The sequence below is a fragment of the Globicephala melas genome, chromosome 12 (genome assembly GCF_963455315.2).
Source record: "Globicephala melas chromosome 12, mGloMel1.2, whole genome shotgun sequence".
Classification (NCBI taxonomy): Eukaryota; Metazoa; Chordata; class Mammalia; order Artiodactyla; family Delphinidae; genus Globicephala; species Globicephala melas.
This window is the reverse complement of record NC_083325.1, coordinates 75,391,476-75,412,378: the sequence shown is the minus strand read 5'-3', so window position 1 is coordinate 75,412,378 and position 20,903 is coordinate 75,391,476. Positions and strand designations below refer to the sequence as shown.

Genomic DNA, 20,903 nt, shown 5'->3' with positions numbered 1-20,903 from the left:
TGAAAAATTCAGCAAAATTTTGCCACAGGCTTCTTTATTTTATTGGCTACCAAGCACACTACCTCTTCATTCTAATTCTTATGGAAGTAGCTGAGCCGAAGCACTTTCTCCAATATGAAAAAGCAGTCCACACAGAGGAGGAAACTTTCCAAGACCTGCTACCACCGTCCATCTGCTCCACATCTGCCAACCTTTATTGGGCTCGTTCAACCCAGCCTCAAACTCTCCCCAGCTGGCCATGATTCTACCGCTTTCACAAAGTTATTTTTGGCAAATGATTAACAATTTGTGAGGCAATCTTTAAAACTTTCTTATTTCTTTTGTTGGACCTAGTAAAACTTGAGGTGCCCGCAAGATGATATTCAAATCCAAAACATGTTGCTTTATTCTATTTTTAACAAGTTAAACAATTATTATTCATAGAGTAAGTTTTTCTTTTAACAACTTACCACAATCAATGTCTTATCAGATGCAGTTATGGCACAAATTGGATCCCTTGTGCCCTAAAATAAATCAGCATTACTCTTTAACAAATATTCATTGACTGGCTAATCTGGTACAAGGTAGTATACAATTCACTAAGAAGAATACCGTAACTCTATATTTATTAACTTAACCAGCATTTACTTACTGAGCACCTACTATATGTCAGACATTGAACTAAGCACTGGAGATACTCCGATAAAATCTTTGCCCTCGGGGATTACTCAGAAGTCTACTGGGAAAGGCAGTGGAACCAACACCTAATGACAGCACAGTATGATCACAGTAGAGGTAAACCACAGGAGTTATAAGTGCACAGAGGGAAGAGCATAAACTTATACCAAAATGGGAAGAGAGACAAAAACTTGAGCTTAGCTGTAGAAGATGAACATTCAGCAAAAGGACCAGCGTGTGCCAAAATAAAGAAGGGGGCAAATGGCATGGCACTGCTACAACCTGGATGGATTATTTTTTTAAGCCAGTCTCAAAAGATGACATGCTATTACATGCTGTATGACTCCATTCGTAAAACATTCTCAGAGTGACAAAACTACAGAGATGGAAACAGATGAGTGATTGCCAGAGGACAAGGATGGGGGTGGAGAGTGGGTGTGAAAATGAAGAAGTAGCACGAGGCAATTCCTTTATGGTGATGAAGTTACATAAAACTACATGTAAAAACTAGTGAAAACTGAATAGGAATTGGGTCGTAGTCTAGTTCACAGCATCATTACCAATGTCAATTCCCTGATTTTGATATTACACTATAGTTATGTAAGATGTCACCATTGAGGGAAGCTGGGTAAAGAGGCTCTATGTGCTATTTTTGCAACTTCCTGTGGGCCTATGATCATGTCAAAATAAACTTTTTTTCAAAATCAAAAGAAGAAAAAACAAATCTAGAAAAATTTGAATTAGAATAGAAATTTTTAAAAGAATTACTAGAATAAAATGCTATTCGTTGGAAACAAATTATTTTCAGTTCTCAAAATAAAATTACAGTATTTCCAAATCTATGGATATTAACATTTGCTGGCACTTACTTGAATGGCTTTGCTATAATCAAGCACACCATCCGCTGATCCAGAAGGAGTATCATCAACATGATAAATTCTGAAAAAAAAAATTTAATTTCAATGATAGTATATGTAAGGTTTATACTATTTCATGATCTCTAGAACAATTAAAGGATTGGATGACACCAATGAATACTGTTATTTAATATTACTGTCCTGATTATTTTAAAGAGTTCTTGACACAGCTCAATCTTACAAAGGCAGAAACTACCTACCATGTGTTTACTAGTTATGCAAGTGCCGTGCTCCTGAGAGCTATGCCAAAAATATATTTGGACACTGAATCATATATTTCCAGTGAATTTCGGTAAAAGCCCCAAGAGATATCTTCCCTTACTCCCCCAATGAACATCTGTCAGGAACAACTTCTAAAGCATCAAGTTTCTCTGTTGTTTCTCCCTAATTTCCCTTCTAACGATATGCTTAATAAAGGTAAAACGTAAGTGCATTTGGGAAGCTCTAATTAATGGAATTCTTGTTCTGAAGTAAAGAACCCTCCCCTATGCCTATTGTGTTATGAAGATGCACCACTTCTGGTGTACCATCTCTCGGATACCTTTACTGTAACACTTATTCACACCACAGTATTGCTGCTAGTTTCCTTGTCTCTCCCACTAGACGGTGATTTTCCTAGAGGCAAAGACTACATCTCCAGTGCCTGCCACACGTTGTCAGGCGCTCTATAATGTCTGCTGAAGAAAACATTGAAATGAACGGAGGTGAACAGAGAAGACACATCATTGAGTAGCTATGAGGCCCTGGGCAAGTTATTTAACTTCTCTGAGCCTCAATTTCTTCATCTGTAAAAGAAGGCTAACAATTCCCCCTTTGCAGGATTTTTGAGAGCCATAAATAAAACGATGCTGGTAAAGCACACGTGCACAGAGCCTGATACATAAAAGGAGTTCAAGACACTGCAGCTGCAATATAATCACAGGAAAATTAAGCCATTTTCCATCTTTAAAATATCATGAAAGTTTATCATTGTTAAATTAAAGTCATATTTGTACTTTCACCAATATAATAAGGAGATCAAATGTTAAATAAATTTTAAAGAAATGTATTAAAAACAGAAAGGTATACTAATTTAGAGGTACCATGTTTCTGCTTTCTAATACATTTTTATTAAGTACATACAGTCAATATTTCTACTTAGTTATCACAAAATATAAGTCAAAGGTTAGAATAGGAGGTCTCTCAAGAGATCATCTGACCCAAATCCCTTTCTTAAAACAAGTAGGGTACTACAAGAAAGGCCAATCTGAGGAAAGTGGCTCAGAGCCAGATAAACCTGGCATTGTGTGCCATCTCCTCTTATCAGCTGGGAACCTCTGGCAAATAATTTACGCTGTGTGTCTCAGTTTCCTCTCTGTGAAACAGGAATAATACGAGTACTGACTAGACTTCCCAGTGTCTGGCACACAAGAAGTAGTACTCCATCGATGCTGGTTCCTATCAGCATCACCAACGGTATTTTACAGATGACGAGACTGAAGTTCAGAGAGAACTGGCCCAAAGTCATTAAAACTAGGAAGTATACCCCAGACAGAAATATAAGGAAATGATGCCTTCTTTATTTAAACAGAAGCCAGAATCTCTTTAGCTGGTTCACAAAGCACAGTCACTCCATGGAGAGGCTAGACTATTCTGCTCCAACCTTGTCCTAAGAGCCACCTTCTCCCCACAGACTGCAGGTCTCTTGTTACTAGTGCTAGTAACAAAGAGGCCAAAGATTCTTCCCACTGGGTCTTTCAGAACTACAGAGAATACAAGATATAGTATTTTTCCACTTCTTTTTTTTCCTGCTTCCACATGAATTCAGGTATCCACAATACTTTTACTGGGGTTATATCACCTACCTTAGTACACGAGTGAGTCTTAAAGGGAAGGGAAGATTGCATTAAGATCTCAAGTATGTGTGAAGGAAAATGGTTTGAAAAAAGCAACCTGAGATTTCTGACATGACTTCCCGCTGCCCACCACCACCAACACAGGCCTGTGCCCTCATTAACAATCATTAGGTTAAAATTACTCAACCAAATGCTTTGCTTAAAGCCTTAGGATAACAACAAAAGGGCAGCAAACGTGGAATATCACTAACAGAGACAATATAACTTACGAAACACAGTAAATGCACTGCTATACTTATTAGAAAGAATCCCTCCATCCTGGCTCCTAATTTCTCCACATGGTAGAGTCATCTTTACCCCCAGTTATCAGAAATAGTTCCAACCCCAAAACCCCTGGAATCCAGGGCACGAGAAAGAAGGCAAGTGACCAATTCTCCCCACCTAGAGACCTCCTCCATATCTGTGTCTACGGACCTGCCTCTCCTGTGATGATTATGATACTAGAATCACCCCACCGTCCTGGAAAGACCTCTGCCTCTAACCCATAGGAATGAAGTTTTGGTTAGACAATCATATGTCAGTGTAGCATTATAACTCTAATACGGTGAGAGTAGATAAGTGAGAATAGCCATCCCTTATAAAAACACAGGTTTCCAGTCTTTAACGCTAAAGGCTTTTCTTTTGTTACACCATGCTACTTCTCTTTTATTTTGATAAATTTAAACACATAAATCTGAAAGATATTCAAATTAATGGAAAATTATTTCTAGTAATCAAAACAATTTACAGTTCTCAAGCATGACAATTTGTAAATAGCTATGTCCGATTTAAATGTGATATGGTTGAGCTACTAAAAAATGTTCATCAAAAGTTATACCTTTCTCTCCCTTCTTTTCGAGACCGGGTGATCTGATTAATTTCCAATGCTGTGAGCTTCTTTGCCACACGATACTGCCAGGTATAAAATGCTTCTTTTGAAGCTGCTATCACATGGGTTTTGGTCATTGTAACAAACAATGGTACTATTAAAAAGAACATTAAGGCAATTAGGTTACAATTAGAATCGCAAAATGTGCTGCAAAAGACTTCAGTGATCACTGAGTCCAACCTCGCATCTTATAGACAGTATACCCTAAAAACAGTCTGAGAACTCAGAAGAGTCAAAAGTTGGTAGGACCATACAGAAATATCAACTCAAAATGAATCAGACATAAGTATAGAACTCTTAGAAGAAAACTTATGTGTAAATCTATGGGACATTGGGTTAGGCAATGATTTCTTAAATATGACACCAAAACCACAAGCAAGAAAAGAAAAAGTAGGGCTTCCCTGGTGGCTCAGTGGTTGAGAGTCTGCCTGCCGATGCAGGGGACACGGGTTCGTGCCCCGGTCCGAGAAGATCCCACATGCCACGGAGCGGCTGGGCCCGTGGGCCATGGCCGCTGAGCCTGTGCGTCCAGAGCCTGTGCTCCGCAATGGAAGAGGCCACAACAGTGAGAGGCCATGTACCGCAAAAAAAAAAAAAGAAAAGAAAAGAAAAGAAAAAGTAGATAAACTGGACTTCATCAAAATTAAAAATGTTTGTGCTTCAAAGGACACCAGCAAAAAAGTGAAAAAACAATCCACAAATGGAAGAAAATATTTGAAAATCATATACATGATAGGGAATTACATCTAGAATGTATAAAGAACTCTTGTAACTCAATAATAAAAAGACAAATAGCACAATTTAAAATTGGGCAAAGCATCTGAGCAGACATTTTTCCAATGAAGATACACAAATGGCTACTAAGCAAATGAAAAGATGCTCAACATTATTAGCCACCAGGCAAAGCAAAATCACAATGAGATAACATTTCACACCTACTAGCATGGCTAGAATCAAGAAGTCAGACAATAATGAGTATTTGCAAAAAATGTGGAGAAATGGTAGGAATGTAAGTGGTGCATCCACTTTGAAAAACAGCTCGGTAGTTCTTCAACATGTTAAATGTATCAGTAGAATTACCACATGCCCTAGCAATTCCACGCCTAGGTATATATCCAAGAGAAATGAGAACATATGTCTACACAAAAACTCATACACAGGGGTCTCCCTGGTGGCGCAGTGGTTGGGAGTCCGCCTGCTGATGCAGGGGACACGGGTTCGTGCCCTGGACCAGGAGGATCCCACGTGCCGCGGAGCGGCGGGGCCCGTGAGCCATGGCCGCTGAGCCTGCGCGTCCGGAGCCTGTGCTCCGCAACCGGAGAGGCAGCGGCAGTGAGAGGCCCGCGTACAGCAAAAACAAACAAACAAACAAAAAAAACTCATACACAAATATTAATAACAGCATTCATAACAGTCAAAAAAATAGAAACAGCCCAAATGTCCAAATGGATAAATAAAATCCCACTCCTTCCTCCCATCCCCACTACCATTACTGCTTGGTTCAGGCCTTTATCCTTCCCTCTGATCTCATATGTGTTATATTTCCTCATTAATTTAGTAAATGAAATTCTCCAAATTTAGGAATATAGTCTCTTAAACATTTTTTTCATCTGTTCCATTTCTTAGAGAATATTTAATTAAATTCCTACTGTGTACCCTTTGATGAAGTAGTCTCATCAAATCCATCTTACAGATACAGAGGATTAAAGATGTAAAATAACTTGCCCAAGGTCACAAACAAACAATACAAAATTAAACACACACATTCACAAAAATATAGAAAAACAAAAAACTCTTTCATAAAAGATCATTTTAGTAGCTAATTTCTAAATTCACAATTAAAATGGTACAAAACATATTGCTCTATTCAAAACTACTGTACAAAGTAATCATTAATACAGTCAGAATAAAGGAACAGTGTTAATAACAGCTACCGTTTATGGAGTTCTTGCCACAGCCCAAATAAAGGACATTTAGGGCAGTAAGAGACTTAGGAACTAAACAAAGAATTAGAAACTAGATTGATGGTATAGTGTTAACTGAACAGATTAACAAGTCGAGATTCAAACGCAAGAATTTTTATATGCTAAATAAATAGCTCAGTATAGTTGAATCATATTAAAAAGTTGTTTTTAATTACAGTTGTCAAGATTTCTCTATTCAAAATGTGTCCCACTACCAAACTCTAGAGGGAGTGAGAATCCTTCCTGTAGGGAACAGCTGGTTGGAAGGCAGTCCTGAGAATGGTAGCAGAGCCCGATTCAGGGGCAGCCCTGAGTGGGACACATGAGCAGGCCAGGCCTAGGCTTTGCTGAGCTTTTGCTGATCCCATCTGCACTAAATCGTAAGACATTTGCTAAATGTTCAGTAAATTCTACCACAGGTAGTCTGATGCCGGTAACTATTATGCCTTTAGTGTGATGTGAAGTAAGTTCACAAACCTTAACTGCTTTCTAATAAAATAGTTTTTCCTAAGCATATAAAAGCATTTTTCTAACCAATGTTTAGCTACAATTTTAAATTATACTCATGTTTCCTTTTTTTTGATACATCCTAAATAATCACAAGTTTATTATCAGCCTAATTAATTCAAAATTAAAAAGTGGTTCATAGCAAGTCAGACTTCTTGGATTTATATCACAGGCACTTGCTAACTCCGTGGCCTTAGATAAATTAAGTATTCTCTCTGAACCTCTGTTTGCTTACTGTAAATTGAAGACAATAATAATATTACCAACCTTATAGAGCTACTTTAAGGATTAAGAGAGATAACAAATATAAACCATAGTACAGTGCCTGGCATAGAATAAATGCTTAATAATAATAATTTTAAATGCCAATATTTATTGAATTTTAAAAATTATATGTCAGGCATTTTTATATAATTATATAGTTATGATATATAATATTAATACATAATTAATGTATTACATACATAACTCACACCTACCTTTTAAGGCAGGCACTATTATTACCCCCATTTAGCAGATGAAGAAACTGAAGGATGGAATGGTTAAATAACTCACTGAAGTTGCACAGCTAGAAAGCGGTAGAAGCTGGGACACAAACACAGTCAATCTGGTTCCAGAATCTGTGCTCTTAACCACTATGGCAGACTGCTTCTCATTAAGGGTTAATAACTGTTAGGTGAGGTTGCTATTATTTTTTGCTTTTTATAATAAAACGATATATAAATTCACTAGTCAATACAAAAAACAAATACAATATATATGAAACATGTTCTTTTGAATCAGCATGGCAGTAATTTTGGCAAATTCATATGGGCAGATAATCCTATCCAAATAAATTATGCTAGATCATCATTTATTATCTATCCCATCCAGGTGGTTTAGTTCTTAGTTTGCTAGAACTAAGCCTCTAGGGAAAAGTTAGAAGACCAAATTTTAACAGACTGAATATTTTAGGAAAAAAATATAATCAGGAAAAAAGCAGTCCATGTCCTTCTCAACTATTCAGTATCCAGAAAGAAAAAATTTGAAATATCTAGAAAGATCATTGGGAAAAAATTGTAAAGAAAGTAATTATGCTTCCATTAATTGAAATTTGTAACACTAATAGGTAATAGTTACTAGCTAAGCAAGGATGTAAAATAATTTAGGACAATCTAGGAATTCACATATAAGTAAAACCTGCTTGTAATATTTTAATGCTGAGGCCTGAAATAAATGTCTACATCTGTAATGTTCCCCTACTTTTCTACCTATTTCTCAGCCCTTTAAAGAGCTGCTAAACTGAAATTGCACTGAACTGTTTTCATCAAATCACCTCTCTCTGGCCTATATAGAAGGCTTAGTGCAAATGCTACCGGCCACCATTAGAAAGCTCCTACATGCTCCCCACAAAATGGCTGCAGCACAGGCACCTGGTACTTTTCAGGCACTTTTCATGCCTTCATTCTTCTGCAAATGTTGTTTCCTCTCCTTATAAGTGTTACCTGAAGAAATACTTATCCTTCAGAACTCAGCTCAAATGAAACCTTCTCTAAGTAGAAAAAATGTCCCTGACATCCTTATGCACCGACATCTACTTATCTAGCACCTAGCACCAAAACCTAGCACACAGCAGGGGAGCAAATGTCATTGTTCAATAGACTAACTATATTTTAATTATCTGTTTAGACATTCTACAGGAAATGTCAGAGTTAATTTCTTATCACTTCCAGTACCCAGTACAGTACCTGAAACAGTATATACTCATTGATGGTTTGCTAAATAAATAGATTTTATTTTAAATATTTTCATGCATTCAATAAACATTTGTTATGGGGCAAGCACAGCGTTAGGCAGTGGGGATACAGAAATGAATAAACATGGTTAGATCTTTAAGAAGCTCAAAATCTTGGAGGGAAGGTAGATAAGAAAATCAATAATCACAGTGCAGAGTAAGTACTTTGGATAGAAGCACACCAAAGGTATACTGAGGGCTCAAAGGAAGAGGCCCCAAAAATGGTACCTAACTCTTACACGTACAGTACAACAGAGCCTCACGAACTAAACTTCTGTAATAATACATAATGTTCTTTTTAAAAGTTTCTCTAGAGATTTTCAGGAAGAGCAGATGACAAATCACATTTCCTAGAACAATATCAGTTATACACTTTTTTTGCTTTAGCCTCCAGTCCTCATGAAAATTGGCATAGAAACTTAAAAAAGGAATTTCACAGGATATGTGTGAAGCAAAAATGTTGAATTTTTGGCTGAGTTTACTGCAGACCAGTGAAAGAACTGTTTGTTAAAATTTCAGCCAGTGAGACCGCAAAAAAAAAAGTTTCAAGACTCAAAAATACAAATAATCAGGCCCTCAAGCATTTGCCATTTTATGAAGGTAAAGGATTTACATCTGGCTTTATTAAAACATAGACTGCATGTGATTAAAATACTTTGAGGCTAACCCTATCATCATTATGATATTACGTTAAAACTTTTGATATCAAAAGAAAAAGCATATAATCTGAAGACTGACAGAATTCATCCCTTAGATTTAAGACTATTCTATTTCCAATAAAAAGAAGATATTCATGTGATAAGTATAATAATTTTAAGCTAAGGAATATTAACATTAACAAAGAACACTAACATTTATGTACATATATAAATATATTGCGAGAAACATATAAACATACCTAACACTGAACATAAGACAAGAAGTTGAAAAGTTTCAATGTTTAAAAGTGAGTTACCAAGACCCTAAACATACAGTTTAAAATCTTTGAGGCCAGTAAGTATTCTTCACATTTGCTTGTATCACCCAAATACCTTAGCAAAATACTTAGAAGGCACACTTTAACATTTAATTGTTAAGGCTGAATGTGAAATCTAAAAACAAAAAAGACTAGTCCTCAGATTCAGAAGATAATTCAATGGGTTTTCAGTTTTTGAAACCTACTATTTTTTCTAACACCATATCCAATAAACTAATGTACACTTTAAAAGAAAAGCATTATTTTGGAAGTTATAGTGAAATTGGCAACAAAATATTTGGTAACAATTTTTGACAAAATACTAAGAATAAGATTTGGAATTTTTTATGGTTACTTTCATAGCTATTGGATAGAGGGAAGGGTAAATCTAAAGAAACAAATGTCTTCTGAAAACAAAAAAGTCAGGAATTTTTTTAAGTTGTCCCTATTAATAAACTAATTTCATCAGAAAAATCTGGACAGGGCAAACTCACTTTAACAAGCAGCTAAAGTGTTTTTTATGGAAGAGAGGTACTTGGCAGTTTATTAATAATAAAAGTGGTTTCATGGCAGAATTCTTTCTATAATCCTCAGTGTATTACATACTAATCATCACACTGGATACCAATTCTCATACAATTATATTTCCCATTTAAAGCAAATGATGGCAGTACAGCAGTCGTGAGATTCTTGTGAATTTTAGACAGAGTGAACTTAAAAGTTATTGTATGAAGCAGGATCCTTCTGAGAGTGAAATGGGGCATTACTAATAATTTTACCATGACAACAGCCATAGACTGGTACTGAACCTGAACCTGGCAAACCAGGAAGTATGTTCATCCTTGTTTTAGAGAATACCGTTCTAATTAATAATAATACCATTGTTACATTTTAAAATTAGTTTACAAATAAGACTTGATTAAAGAGGGAGTAAATATTAACATTTCCTTACCAAGATCAATGTATTTGGGATCCAGAGGTGTGCCAATAGAATTACAAAGAACTAGCACAAACTGTGAACAAATAAAACAGAAAGTATCAAAACTCCTGCTTATGTATTGTAAAAGAAATAATGCTTAACATACCATGCTTATCTCTTTTTCAAGTATCACTAACATGGAAAGAATTGATAAAATTAAATACAAAGAACAGCAAAGATAATCTACAGCACAAAAGTAAAGAAATATGCACTAAAATTAAACTAAGGCTGATTTCTCAATATAGAGGAACACTGGTTTTTAAGAGACCATTTAAGAAACACAAGTACACTGGCTACTTTTCATTTTTATACTTCTAAAATTCCTGGTCAGCTATAACCTCAAAACTCATTTTTATCCTATAACCAGCTATGTAAGAGCTAACAATTTGTTACCGTTGCACCAAATGTGTCCATCTCGTTCTCCTCCTTTGAAGCAATATATAAATGACATGAGAAATTCAGAAAAATTCAGTTAATTCAGAAAAAAACATAACCCAACCCAATGAAAATAACTTAAAATGCTTAGTGGTTAACACATACACAATTATCAATGATTAATATTAGGAAAAATAATCGAACATAATGCACACTTTACATCAGATTATTCTAATGGTAATTTCAAGTTTTTTGCTGTTAGTCAACTTCTCTATATCTAGTACTAAGAATAATATTTTACATAGATGTTTTCTTGATTAGAATAATAATTTCAAATAAACCAATTCTCAATGTACTATTTACACAGACTTCTTTTCTCAGTATCTCAAGTAAAACTTGTTTAATTTCATAAACGTAAACTAAATGATAAAAAAATACAGTAAAATATCATAATTTACTCTTCCACTACTTAAAACAAGCTTATTTACTGCCACAAAATATAAATGTTTTACATACTTATTATTCACATGCTCATAGCTTAAAGAATCAAATGAGACATCTTACTAAAAACAGAAGTCCCCCAACTTCCCATTTCTTGCTCCTTAGAGTAATTACTTTCAGCTCCTGTAATTCATTCTTTTGCTATTTACCTCCACAAATGTAAGTAACATGTTTACAATGCTACTTCTTGTTCTATTTTGTTTCAATTCAGGACATCATGTAACCATTACTTTCACCCCTCCTTCCCAGCCTCCCATTACACAGGAGCACACTCCCATCACTTCATCTTTCCACTACAGTCTTGTTAAATCAGAATTTAAGTTTTAAAATGTTATTATAGTTCAATTTTTAAACAATTTTAATTTTTTAAAAAATCTAGTGAATACATCATTTTGACTCTAAATGCTATTCAGTGAAGCTGAGGCAAGTATAACATGATTTGTTTTCCTTTCAAGCATGTTTTAAAGCTTTCCCTGGCGTGGATAATTGCCTTTATTTTTTTCTCTTTGCTTAGTTTTCTCTGTGTTTATTACTAACTCAAGTCCCCAGTTGTCTCCCAGTTATCTATGTGTCCCCTCAGGAGGTCAACCACATTAACTATTCTACTAATAGTAGAATAGTTAATTCTACTCCCTAGGCGTGTGCACAACTGCCAGCTGGTACCACTCCACGCCACTGTTGTCAGGTTACCTGGTTTCTTCCTCTTTCTTAGTTTATTCTTCGTTTTGGTAAACCATATCCCAAAGTAACCTCCTAAGTTAAGAAAGCTCGGAAGGTAAATTTTTGGTGATCTCGTACATCTAAAAATGTCTTTATTCTACCCTCATATTTAATGAGTAGTTTGCTTAAGGTATGGAATTCAAGGTGGGAAATCATTTTCCCTCAGAATTTTGAAAGCAATTCTCCAAAGTATTGAGGTTGACAAGTCAAATGCCATTATGATACCTGATCCCATGAAATCTGTTCTGGAACCAAGTGGGAAATGAAGACTGCGGTAACATTAATCTAACTGCCCTGTTTTCAGCAAGAGTTCCACCACCCTTCCCTGTGCTTGGTGCCCTTCAGTGCAGGGACTCCGTATCCTCTCTGGAGGGTAAACCAGTCTCCCTCGTGGTTAGAAGGGCAGCTGCCCACAGACTCAGTAGTGGGAAGGGATCTAGAAATCTGCTCCTTTATATGACCCTTTTTCTTTTTCCCAAAGTATTCTCCTGCCTGCATAATCTCTGGTACTTCCAAATCCCTTTTCTGTTCAATTCTTTCTCCTACCAGGTACCACCACCAAGTCCTATGTTTCTGGGATTCTGTGATGTAAACTCGTTGCTTCTTTCCTTTCTCCACTGATGGCTGAGGGTTCCATTTTCTTGGGTCTGCTAAGGTAATTACCACTAACCTCCTTACTCTCTAAACTCCAAAATTATGTTGCTTTTTCCTCTCCCTTTCTGATCCCTATGGGCTTATAGCTTTTTAAAAAATACCTTTCCTGTTGTTTCAGTCAGTTTCAGGAGAGAACAGAGCCAAATGTGGCTGTTCAATGGCCACCTTAAACTAAAAATTCTATACTTTTTAACGGGATGAAATAATTTATAACACAGCCAAAGACATTGGTAGTCCTTTCTTGAAAAATCTGCATACTTCTGCAAATATTTAAATTGTTAACAGACTTTTTTAAAGGGCATTATTTATTTATTGTATGTTATGAGACACTGTCTTTTAAAGTAATATAAGTCCACATAAAAGTACATTTCTGAATGTCAAAGCTACCCAAATTGTTATAAATGGCCATTGTTACATAATTTCTTGAGCATTTGTACTAGACATCTGGTTATTCATTTCTACTTATGGAATTTTAAATTGGAAAAGAATTGTGGTATTTTAAATATATTTCAGAGACAAAAAGCTTCAGTACAGGTCAATATAAACTGCCAATGGATTAACTAATTGGAGAAAAAAATCAGGGGACACAGAACCAATAGAGTCATATAACTTTCCAAACAGAGGTCTAGACAGACATGGCCAATAGATCCAATACTTTGCTATACCTGCCAGTACAGAGGCCATGCTTGAAAAGACAGAGAACTATAGCCCAATTCTGCCAAGTAGTTAACCCTTCTAAGTTTTAAGATATCAAGGAACACCTACCTGAGGATGATTTTCATCAGCTTTTGTAGCCAAAACGCAGAAATCTCCACAAGTAGTAATAGAAATGAGACTCTTCACATACTTAACATATTTCTCGTTGTTTTTTGTATCCCAAAATATAACACAGTACTCTGGACGATCAGGTCTGGTATAAGCATAAACTACAGTGTTTGAGCAATAACCCCACTAGGAAGAAAGCAAGAAGGAAAGGGAGGGAACAGAAGGAGGGAGGGAAGAGAGAGACAGGAAGGAAGGAAGCAAGGAAGGAAGGAAGGGAGGGAGGGAGGAAGTAAGTTAGGAAGGAAGGAAGGAAGGAAGGGAGAAAGAAAGAAAGAAAGAAAGAAAGGAAGGAAGGAAGGAAGGAAGGAGAAAGAAAAAGCAAGCAATTAACATTGGGAAAGTCATATTATTATATTTTTATATTTTTCCTCTAGAAATACTGCAGATACGTGGTTTATCGGTGCTGACAAAATAAATTCTTTAGAAATGGAAGAGAGAAGGACTGAATATTCAGCTTAATCTCTTTTCTCACTAAAATAACAAATCTAAAAGTAATAAAGACAGTTTAAAAAAATGTACCACAAAAATAAATTTGGTTTAACTTTCCTTATTTTAGTTTGTAAGATTTAAGCTTCAGTGGTGAAAATTTCAGATTTTTCAATAGCCAATAACAGTTGCTTGGGGGACAACAGCAAGAGAGATCCCTGCCAAAGTTCAATTCTGAGTCCTGAAGCCAAAATTCAGAAATAGCGGCTTTGCCTTTTTTCTCCCATCCACGTTTTTTTATATTTGTTTTTATCAGAGTAACATATGCACATAGTTTAGAGTCAAATAATTCTACATGGCTTATTTAACACAAAAACAAAATGCAGGAGCCCCCTGCCTAATTTCCTCCTTGGGGTAGCCATTTACAACTATTTTAGCTGTAACTGTTTTGGTATTGATTTCCATATCACATGTGGATTGATTACAGAACTTAGAGCTTTCCCTCTCCCAACAAATTTATACGTAATTTTGAATAAATCAATATTCAGTGTCTACATTATTAACACTGTGTTTACTCTTCTTTTTTGCGGGGGGCAGGGGCCGTGCTGTGGGGCATGTGAGATCCCAGTTCCCCGACCAGGGATCGAACCCACGCCCTGCCACAGTGGAAGCAGAGTCCCAACCATTGGACCACCAGGGAAGTCTCCAGTGTTTACTATTCAAAGTAATATGGTGATTACTTTCTAAAATAAACTTTTTAACTCTAAAATAATTTTAGATTTATACAAAAGTTGCAAAACTAATACAGTGTACCCTAACCCTTTACTCATTTTCCCCTGTTGTTAACATCTTACATTACCACAGTACATTTGTCACAACTAAGAAACCAACACTGATACATTACTATTAACAGAACTCCAAACTCAATTTGGACTTCATTCGCTTTTCCCTAATGTCCTTTTTCTAATCCAGAATCCCCTTTGGAACACATTATTATATTTAGTCGTCACGTCTCCTTAGGCTCCTCTGGGCTATGATGGTTTCTCAGTCTCTCCAGGTTTTTGATGATATTGACAGTGTTGAGGAGTCCTGGTCAGGTAGTATGTAGAATGTGCCTCAATTCATGTTAGTCTGATGTTTTTCTCAGGCTTAGACTGGGGTTACCAGTTTTTAGGAAGATCACCCCACAGGTGAAGACCTCTTCTCATCACATCACATCAGGGGGTAGTGATAGCCATGTGACGTCACTGATGATGCTAACCTCGATCGCCTGGACAAGGTGGTGTTCTCCAGGTTTCTCCACTGTAAAGTCACTTTCTTTTTTCCCCCTTTTTTTCCATACTCCACTCTTTGGAAGTAAGTCACTAAATGCAGCTCACACTCAAGTTGGGGGAACGAGGTAGGGGACTTTGCTCCACCTGCTGGCAGGGTGGTGTCTAGTAAATTAGAATACTTCTGTAAGGAAGATTTGTTTCTTCTCCCCCATTTGTTTATTTAAACAATTTATTGATATCAGTTTGTACTCATGGACATTTGTTGTATAATTTGGGTTACAATCCAATGTTACATCATTTATTTTGTTGCTCCAATTGTTCCAGCCTTGGCCACCGTGAGCTCTTTCAGGCTGGCTCCCTTGTCCCTTTGGCGTACCCCATCCTTTTGTTTTTTGAGCACTTCCTTACTTTCTGGCACTATAAGATGCTCCAGGCTTATCTTGCATTTTCCCTGCCCTAGTCCTAGAATCAGTCATTTCTCCAAGGTGCTTGACCTTTAAAAATTAGATACATAAGTCTTCTCACAACAACTATCCTTAGTAGTTTACCAGCTCAGTCTCATACTTCACAGCTTGTTATGGGTCAAATGCTAAATTTAAGGTAAAATATTGATTAGTCATTATGCTGCTTAGTCTCATTTTCCCCTTCTGATCCATTCTCTGGCCTGCTCCGTGCCCTGGAGGCTGACTTCTATGAAATCCATTACCAGGACTACCTTGCCTTCTGCTTTCCAGTTGGGCTTGGCCAACAAAAGGCACCAGCAGGTGGTGAGATGGGCTGAATTATTTACTCCCCAAGGCTGTCTCTGCCCAGCCAGCTAGCAGTGGCTCTGCCCCTATGGAGTAGACCCTCTTGCGTAGCTACAGAGCTGGTGGGTTCCAGGAACAATACTTCCTTCTCTTGCTCACTGTTGCTAGTCTCTGGGTGCTTGCTTTGTCATCCCTTTCTGGTCCCCTTAACTCTGCTCATCCCTCTGTAATAAACCCTTCATCAGTCTCTCTTCAATTACTCCTTTCTGCCATCTGTTTCCTGCTGAGACCCTGACACTGTTGGAGTAATTTTACTAATTAAATATAGTATTCCAGGAACATTTACCAGTTCTAAGGCCTTCACACTGAAAAAAGCCTCCTTTCAACTGGTTTATAAAACAATGTGGCTATGAATATATGCAAGAAACACACATTATACTTTCAGCTATAACAAAATTATATCATAAAAAACATTTTTTTTTTTACATTTGCTCTTAATACTCACCTTATAATCGGGTCGAATATTTGCAAAATATATAAAAGAATCAACAGCTAGTGCAATTTTCAGTCCACCTCCTTCCCAAGATAGTGCAGACATCTGCTTTCCAGGAATCTTCAAAGTACCCAGATGCTGAAAAAAGTAATTATATTTAACCTAAAGTATCACAATTAAATAAAATACCACCAATCACTTCACAGAGATCAAAAGTGGTACAAAAATTATTTTATGAAAGGTTGCTACAAACTTCAAATCATTTCCCTTCAATTTTTATAATGTAAAGCAAACATATGAGAGGAGAAATTTACAAACTATAGCCAAAGAATTCAATATCAAATTTCATCAAATCTAAGATGCCAGAGATTTAAATACGCATCTTTATTTTTATGTACAACTTAGGAAAGAAAAACACACTGCTAGCTAAAAATAGGACAACTTTGATTTTAAGATGCATCCCAATTTAGAGTTGTAAAGAATTGTGCTTCTTAGAATCAATGAAATATTGGAGTAATAAACTCAATCCTTAAAGTCTTTCCTCTCGTTTAGGCTCCATCCCACCCCCAACAGCCAACCAGATGCCAAGCATTTTGCTTTTACTCCTTTCTATCCTCCACTACAACTGCCTTCTTTCTTGACTGAACTATGGTGACAGCCTCCTAACTGCAATTTTTCCCTTTTGTCTCTTTTCTCATTCCTGCCCTTCCAATTCAATCTCCACTCTACTGCCATGATTATCATTCTAGAAGACATATCTAATCATGTCCTACTCTGCTTTTAAAAAATGCTTAATAATTTTTAAAAATCAATAGCTCCCCACCAGTACATTCTCTAGAATAGTATACAGTGACTTTCCCCACTTGCCCAAAACTCTGTGGCTCAACACCTTACGAGTTAGCTGGAATTACTGTGCTCTCCTCATGAGGGAATTACTGTGCCTCCATTCCTTGGGCCCATATAATATCTCTTCTGCCTGAAATCCTCCTTTCCTTTTCCCCAAGACTCCCTCATCCTACTACTCCTTGTCCTGCAGGAGTATTCCTATTCATCCGTCAAGAAACAACTTAAATATTACTTCCTGCCTTCTTCCCGCCTCTACGGTTCCGGAGAATTTAGACAGTGAGCTACCTGAGAGCACTAACTTTATCACGTCCACATTTACTACCCTATCCCTTAATAGATTCCTTGGTAAACAAGTACTCAAGAAAATATCAAGTAAATAAATGTATCATGCCTTCAAGTGAATTTCTTCATATACTAACAGTATATTTAATGGCTAAATTAGCAAATGAATAAATGAATACAAAGACTTTTTTAATGTGGACAAAGAAAGAAAACATTTTTAATCTATGTTTTATTTGACAAAACAGTATAATCCCAAGAATTTTAATAAATTATACTGGTATCCCTCGTTCTTAAGCAGTTATGCTCTAAAATCAAATTTAATATATTAAACTCCACTTTGCCAGGGAAACCAATGGGGAAAAAAAAAGTTATAACCTAGGAGGGTCCACTCTATCTGTCCTGCTGCCTGTACAAAACCAGAAGGAAAAAGCAGGGTCTCACAACATCACTCTTGGTACTGACAACCCATACTAGGAGGAGAATAAGGCCATCTTCTAACTCTGAGAAACACGCCAGGCGGTGGCAGCAGCAGGGAAAGAACACTGTAGACATGTTCCCAGAGTTATCTCCTTTGATTTTTACAACAGTGCCATGAGATGTTACCTTTATTTCAGGAAATACGTTAACCGAGTCTCAGAGGTTAAATAACTTCTCTAAGTGAAACCACACTGTAGAAACGGAATTCAAAGCCAAAGTCAGGTCAGCCAGACTACAAACCCCATGCTCTGTCATCCCCTCCCATGGCTAAGACCACACTGAGAAAACTAGAAGATCCCAGCCCTCAGAACCAAAAGTAAATTCTTCCCTGAGGTTTTCCTTAAGTTTCAATCTTTAGTTAATTTCTTCCCAAGTTCTTTCTAATAACATAGATCCAAAAATAAATACCCCATATATTCACTCATTCAAAAAATACTATGACTAAATACCCTGAGGACCTATGCTAGATACCTTTGATTACAACTATACCAAAAACCACTTACAGTTTTCAATTTAACACATAACAGTTGATTTGCAAGATAAAGCAAATAGGCCTTTGAATGCATGTTTTTATACTTGGAGAAGACTGAACTAACAAAAATAAGCTGATAAGATAATATAATGATAAATAAGCCAATGGCAACAAACAAAAATAACGAATAAAGAACATGAATTTAAAAGAAAGCTATAAACATTGAGATAACTAGAATTCAAATTTTTAATTATTTAGGAATCTTGAGAACTATACTTTTTGTTTTTTCTTAGCTTTTACATCTACCAGAAATATTATTAGTTGACAAAGTACAGAGACTACATACTCTCCAGAGCACATTCTGCTGGGTAACTTTCAGCATCAGCTGACACCATTACTTACCCTAACAGAATTTATTAAAATATATTAAAAAGTATTAACATAGTGAAACTGGTATAGGTTTTTGTGTAGCCAAAAATAAATATTATTGAAGTCTAAGGTGAATTTATAAAAACCAACAGGATACTCAAAAGAGACTGAATATAGTCTAAAGTAAGAAAATAAAATAGGTAAAAATTATTAAGCTTAGTTACTAATAAGTTCTCATTTTCTAAATTTTTAAAATGCACAACATGTTAATTCTCCTATTTTATATTTTCCACTGCTGTTTCAAGAAAATTCTCTTCAAAAATTAAATTTATTAATAATACTATTGAGAAGGATACCATATGTTATTTATGAAAAAATGTTTATATTTTAATGTAGCATCACCTAAGATTAATTATAAAGAGATTTTCTTAAAATAATCTATTATTCCACAACAAATTGAAACAATTAGAAGTTTGGGAAAAGGATAGACAGCACATTTAATTTATCATATTAAAACCCCCCCAGATTAATCTGAAACAGCTAAATTACACTAAAAACAACTCAAAAATCAACTGTAAAGAGATGCATATTCAGATCACAGAGAAAATACTCTCAATAACTACTCCCTAATGATTTCTTATATGAAACATCTGGTTTTCTAAATGTAAAGATTATAAAATAAATTCCACGATAAAATGAAGGCTTATAAGGATATTATTCAAAGACATACACCTGATAGTTCATCATTTTTACTTAAAATGTCCGTTTTAAAAAATGTGACAAGTTTATACCCCCTTCCTCCATTCTTCTTTCCCCTACCTTATTCACTGCATATTTAAATGGAAAGAAAGAAAGACAAAACCTTGAATACATTTACCTCACCAAATGGAGTGTAAAATTGCACGGTGTTTACATCTTTGTCCTGGGTGATGGCCTTCTGGGAGCCTGCCACAGCTAACACGCTGCCAGTGTGGTTCCACTGGATACTTACTACATACATGCCACTATCAATTAAAACAGGATCTAGTCAACAAAAAGAAAGTAACTGTGGTAAAATATTTAGTCTAGAGAACTTTATAATCTTAAGAATAATTTAAAATTTTTTTTTAATTCTCCACATTAAAGAAAGAAAAATTACATACTTTGGTCATTCTCATGTCTCATTATTTGGCATCTGCCATTGTCAAAACAAATCGCAAGGCAGGGGCAGTGTGGCTCCACGTAGCCTTCTGTGCCATGGTACCAGTGAATTCCAGCGATACTGACTGCTCCAGTGACATTCACCAAACAATTCAGTTTCATTTTCATCTAAATAAAATCAGTTAGTTAGTATTGCATATTTTAAAACAGGGATTAGTATGAACAGAGTATTATGGAAAGACACTGAAAATAGGATTTAAAAATCTGGTTTTGAATACAAGCTCCATCACTTACTGCTTTACCAACCATGGACAAATCACCTGAGTTTCAGTTTTCCCCATTTGTAAAATGAGGATCTCAAAAAAGCTCATAGACTTTTTATGAGACTCAAATGATCAAAGGTATACAAAATTACTCTGAAAATAGCAAAGTGTCATGTAAAAGTTGGTTACTATCACTTCCACCAACGAATGGGTTCATGTGACGTCTTAACCCTCACTAAAAATAAAACCGGCCCATAAGTAAGATCAGAGATCTATCATAGCTAGATCTCACAAAGCTAGAGTTTTTCTTGAGATTCTGCTACCTAAGCCTATTCTATTTTGCCTTCTTTCCAGGACCTGATTTTTGTCCCTTACTGTTTAAATCTTCCATCCTTTTTATAATCTAGTACCTTGCTACAAAAATATCTTTGGTATCTCATGTCACCTTTGGCTTCAGGTATTTGAAGACACAAAGATCAAACTGCACATCATCCTACCCATCATCCCTCAGCTTCAATACA

At 36.0% G+C, this 20,903-nt stretch overlaps 1 protein-coding gene across 7 annotated transcripts in view; it reads right to left on the bottom strand.

Moving 5' to 3' along the window:
- Window positions 1-20,903, bottom strand: part of WDR35 (WD repeat domain 35) — a 62,428-nt gene that overhangs the window by 26,671 nt on the left and 14,854 nt on the right. For 6 of the 7 annotated variants that reach the window (XM_060309505.1, XM_060309507.1, XM_060309506.1 and 3 more), the window contains 9 exons: window positions 20,122-20,287; window positions 19,857-20,002; window positions 16,546-16,671; window positions 13,532-13,717; window positions 10,910-10,942; window positions 10,490-10,550; window positions 4,287-4,431; window positions 1,527-1,596; window positions 450-503 (listed from right to left, as the gene is read on the bottom strand). In XM_060309505.1, the coding sequence (XP_060165488.1) occupies window positions 450-503; window positions 1,527-1,596; window positions 4,287-4,431; window positions 10,490-10,550; window positions 10,910-10,942; window positions 13,532-13,717; window positions 16,546-16,671; window positions 19,857-20,002; window positions 20,122-20,287 (987 nt within the window). The remainder of the gene's footprint in view (window positions 1-449; window positions 504-1,526; window positions 1,597-4,286; window positions 4,432-10,489; window positions 10,551-10,909; window positions 10,943-13,531; window positions 13,718-16,545; window positions 16,672-19,856; window positions 20,003-20,121; window positions 20,288-20,903) is intronic. The other variant, XM_030858338.2, reaches the window with a different exon arrangement.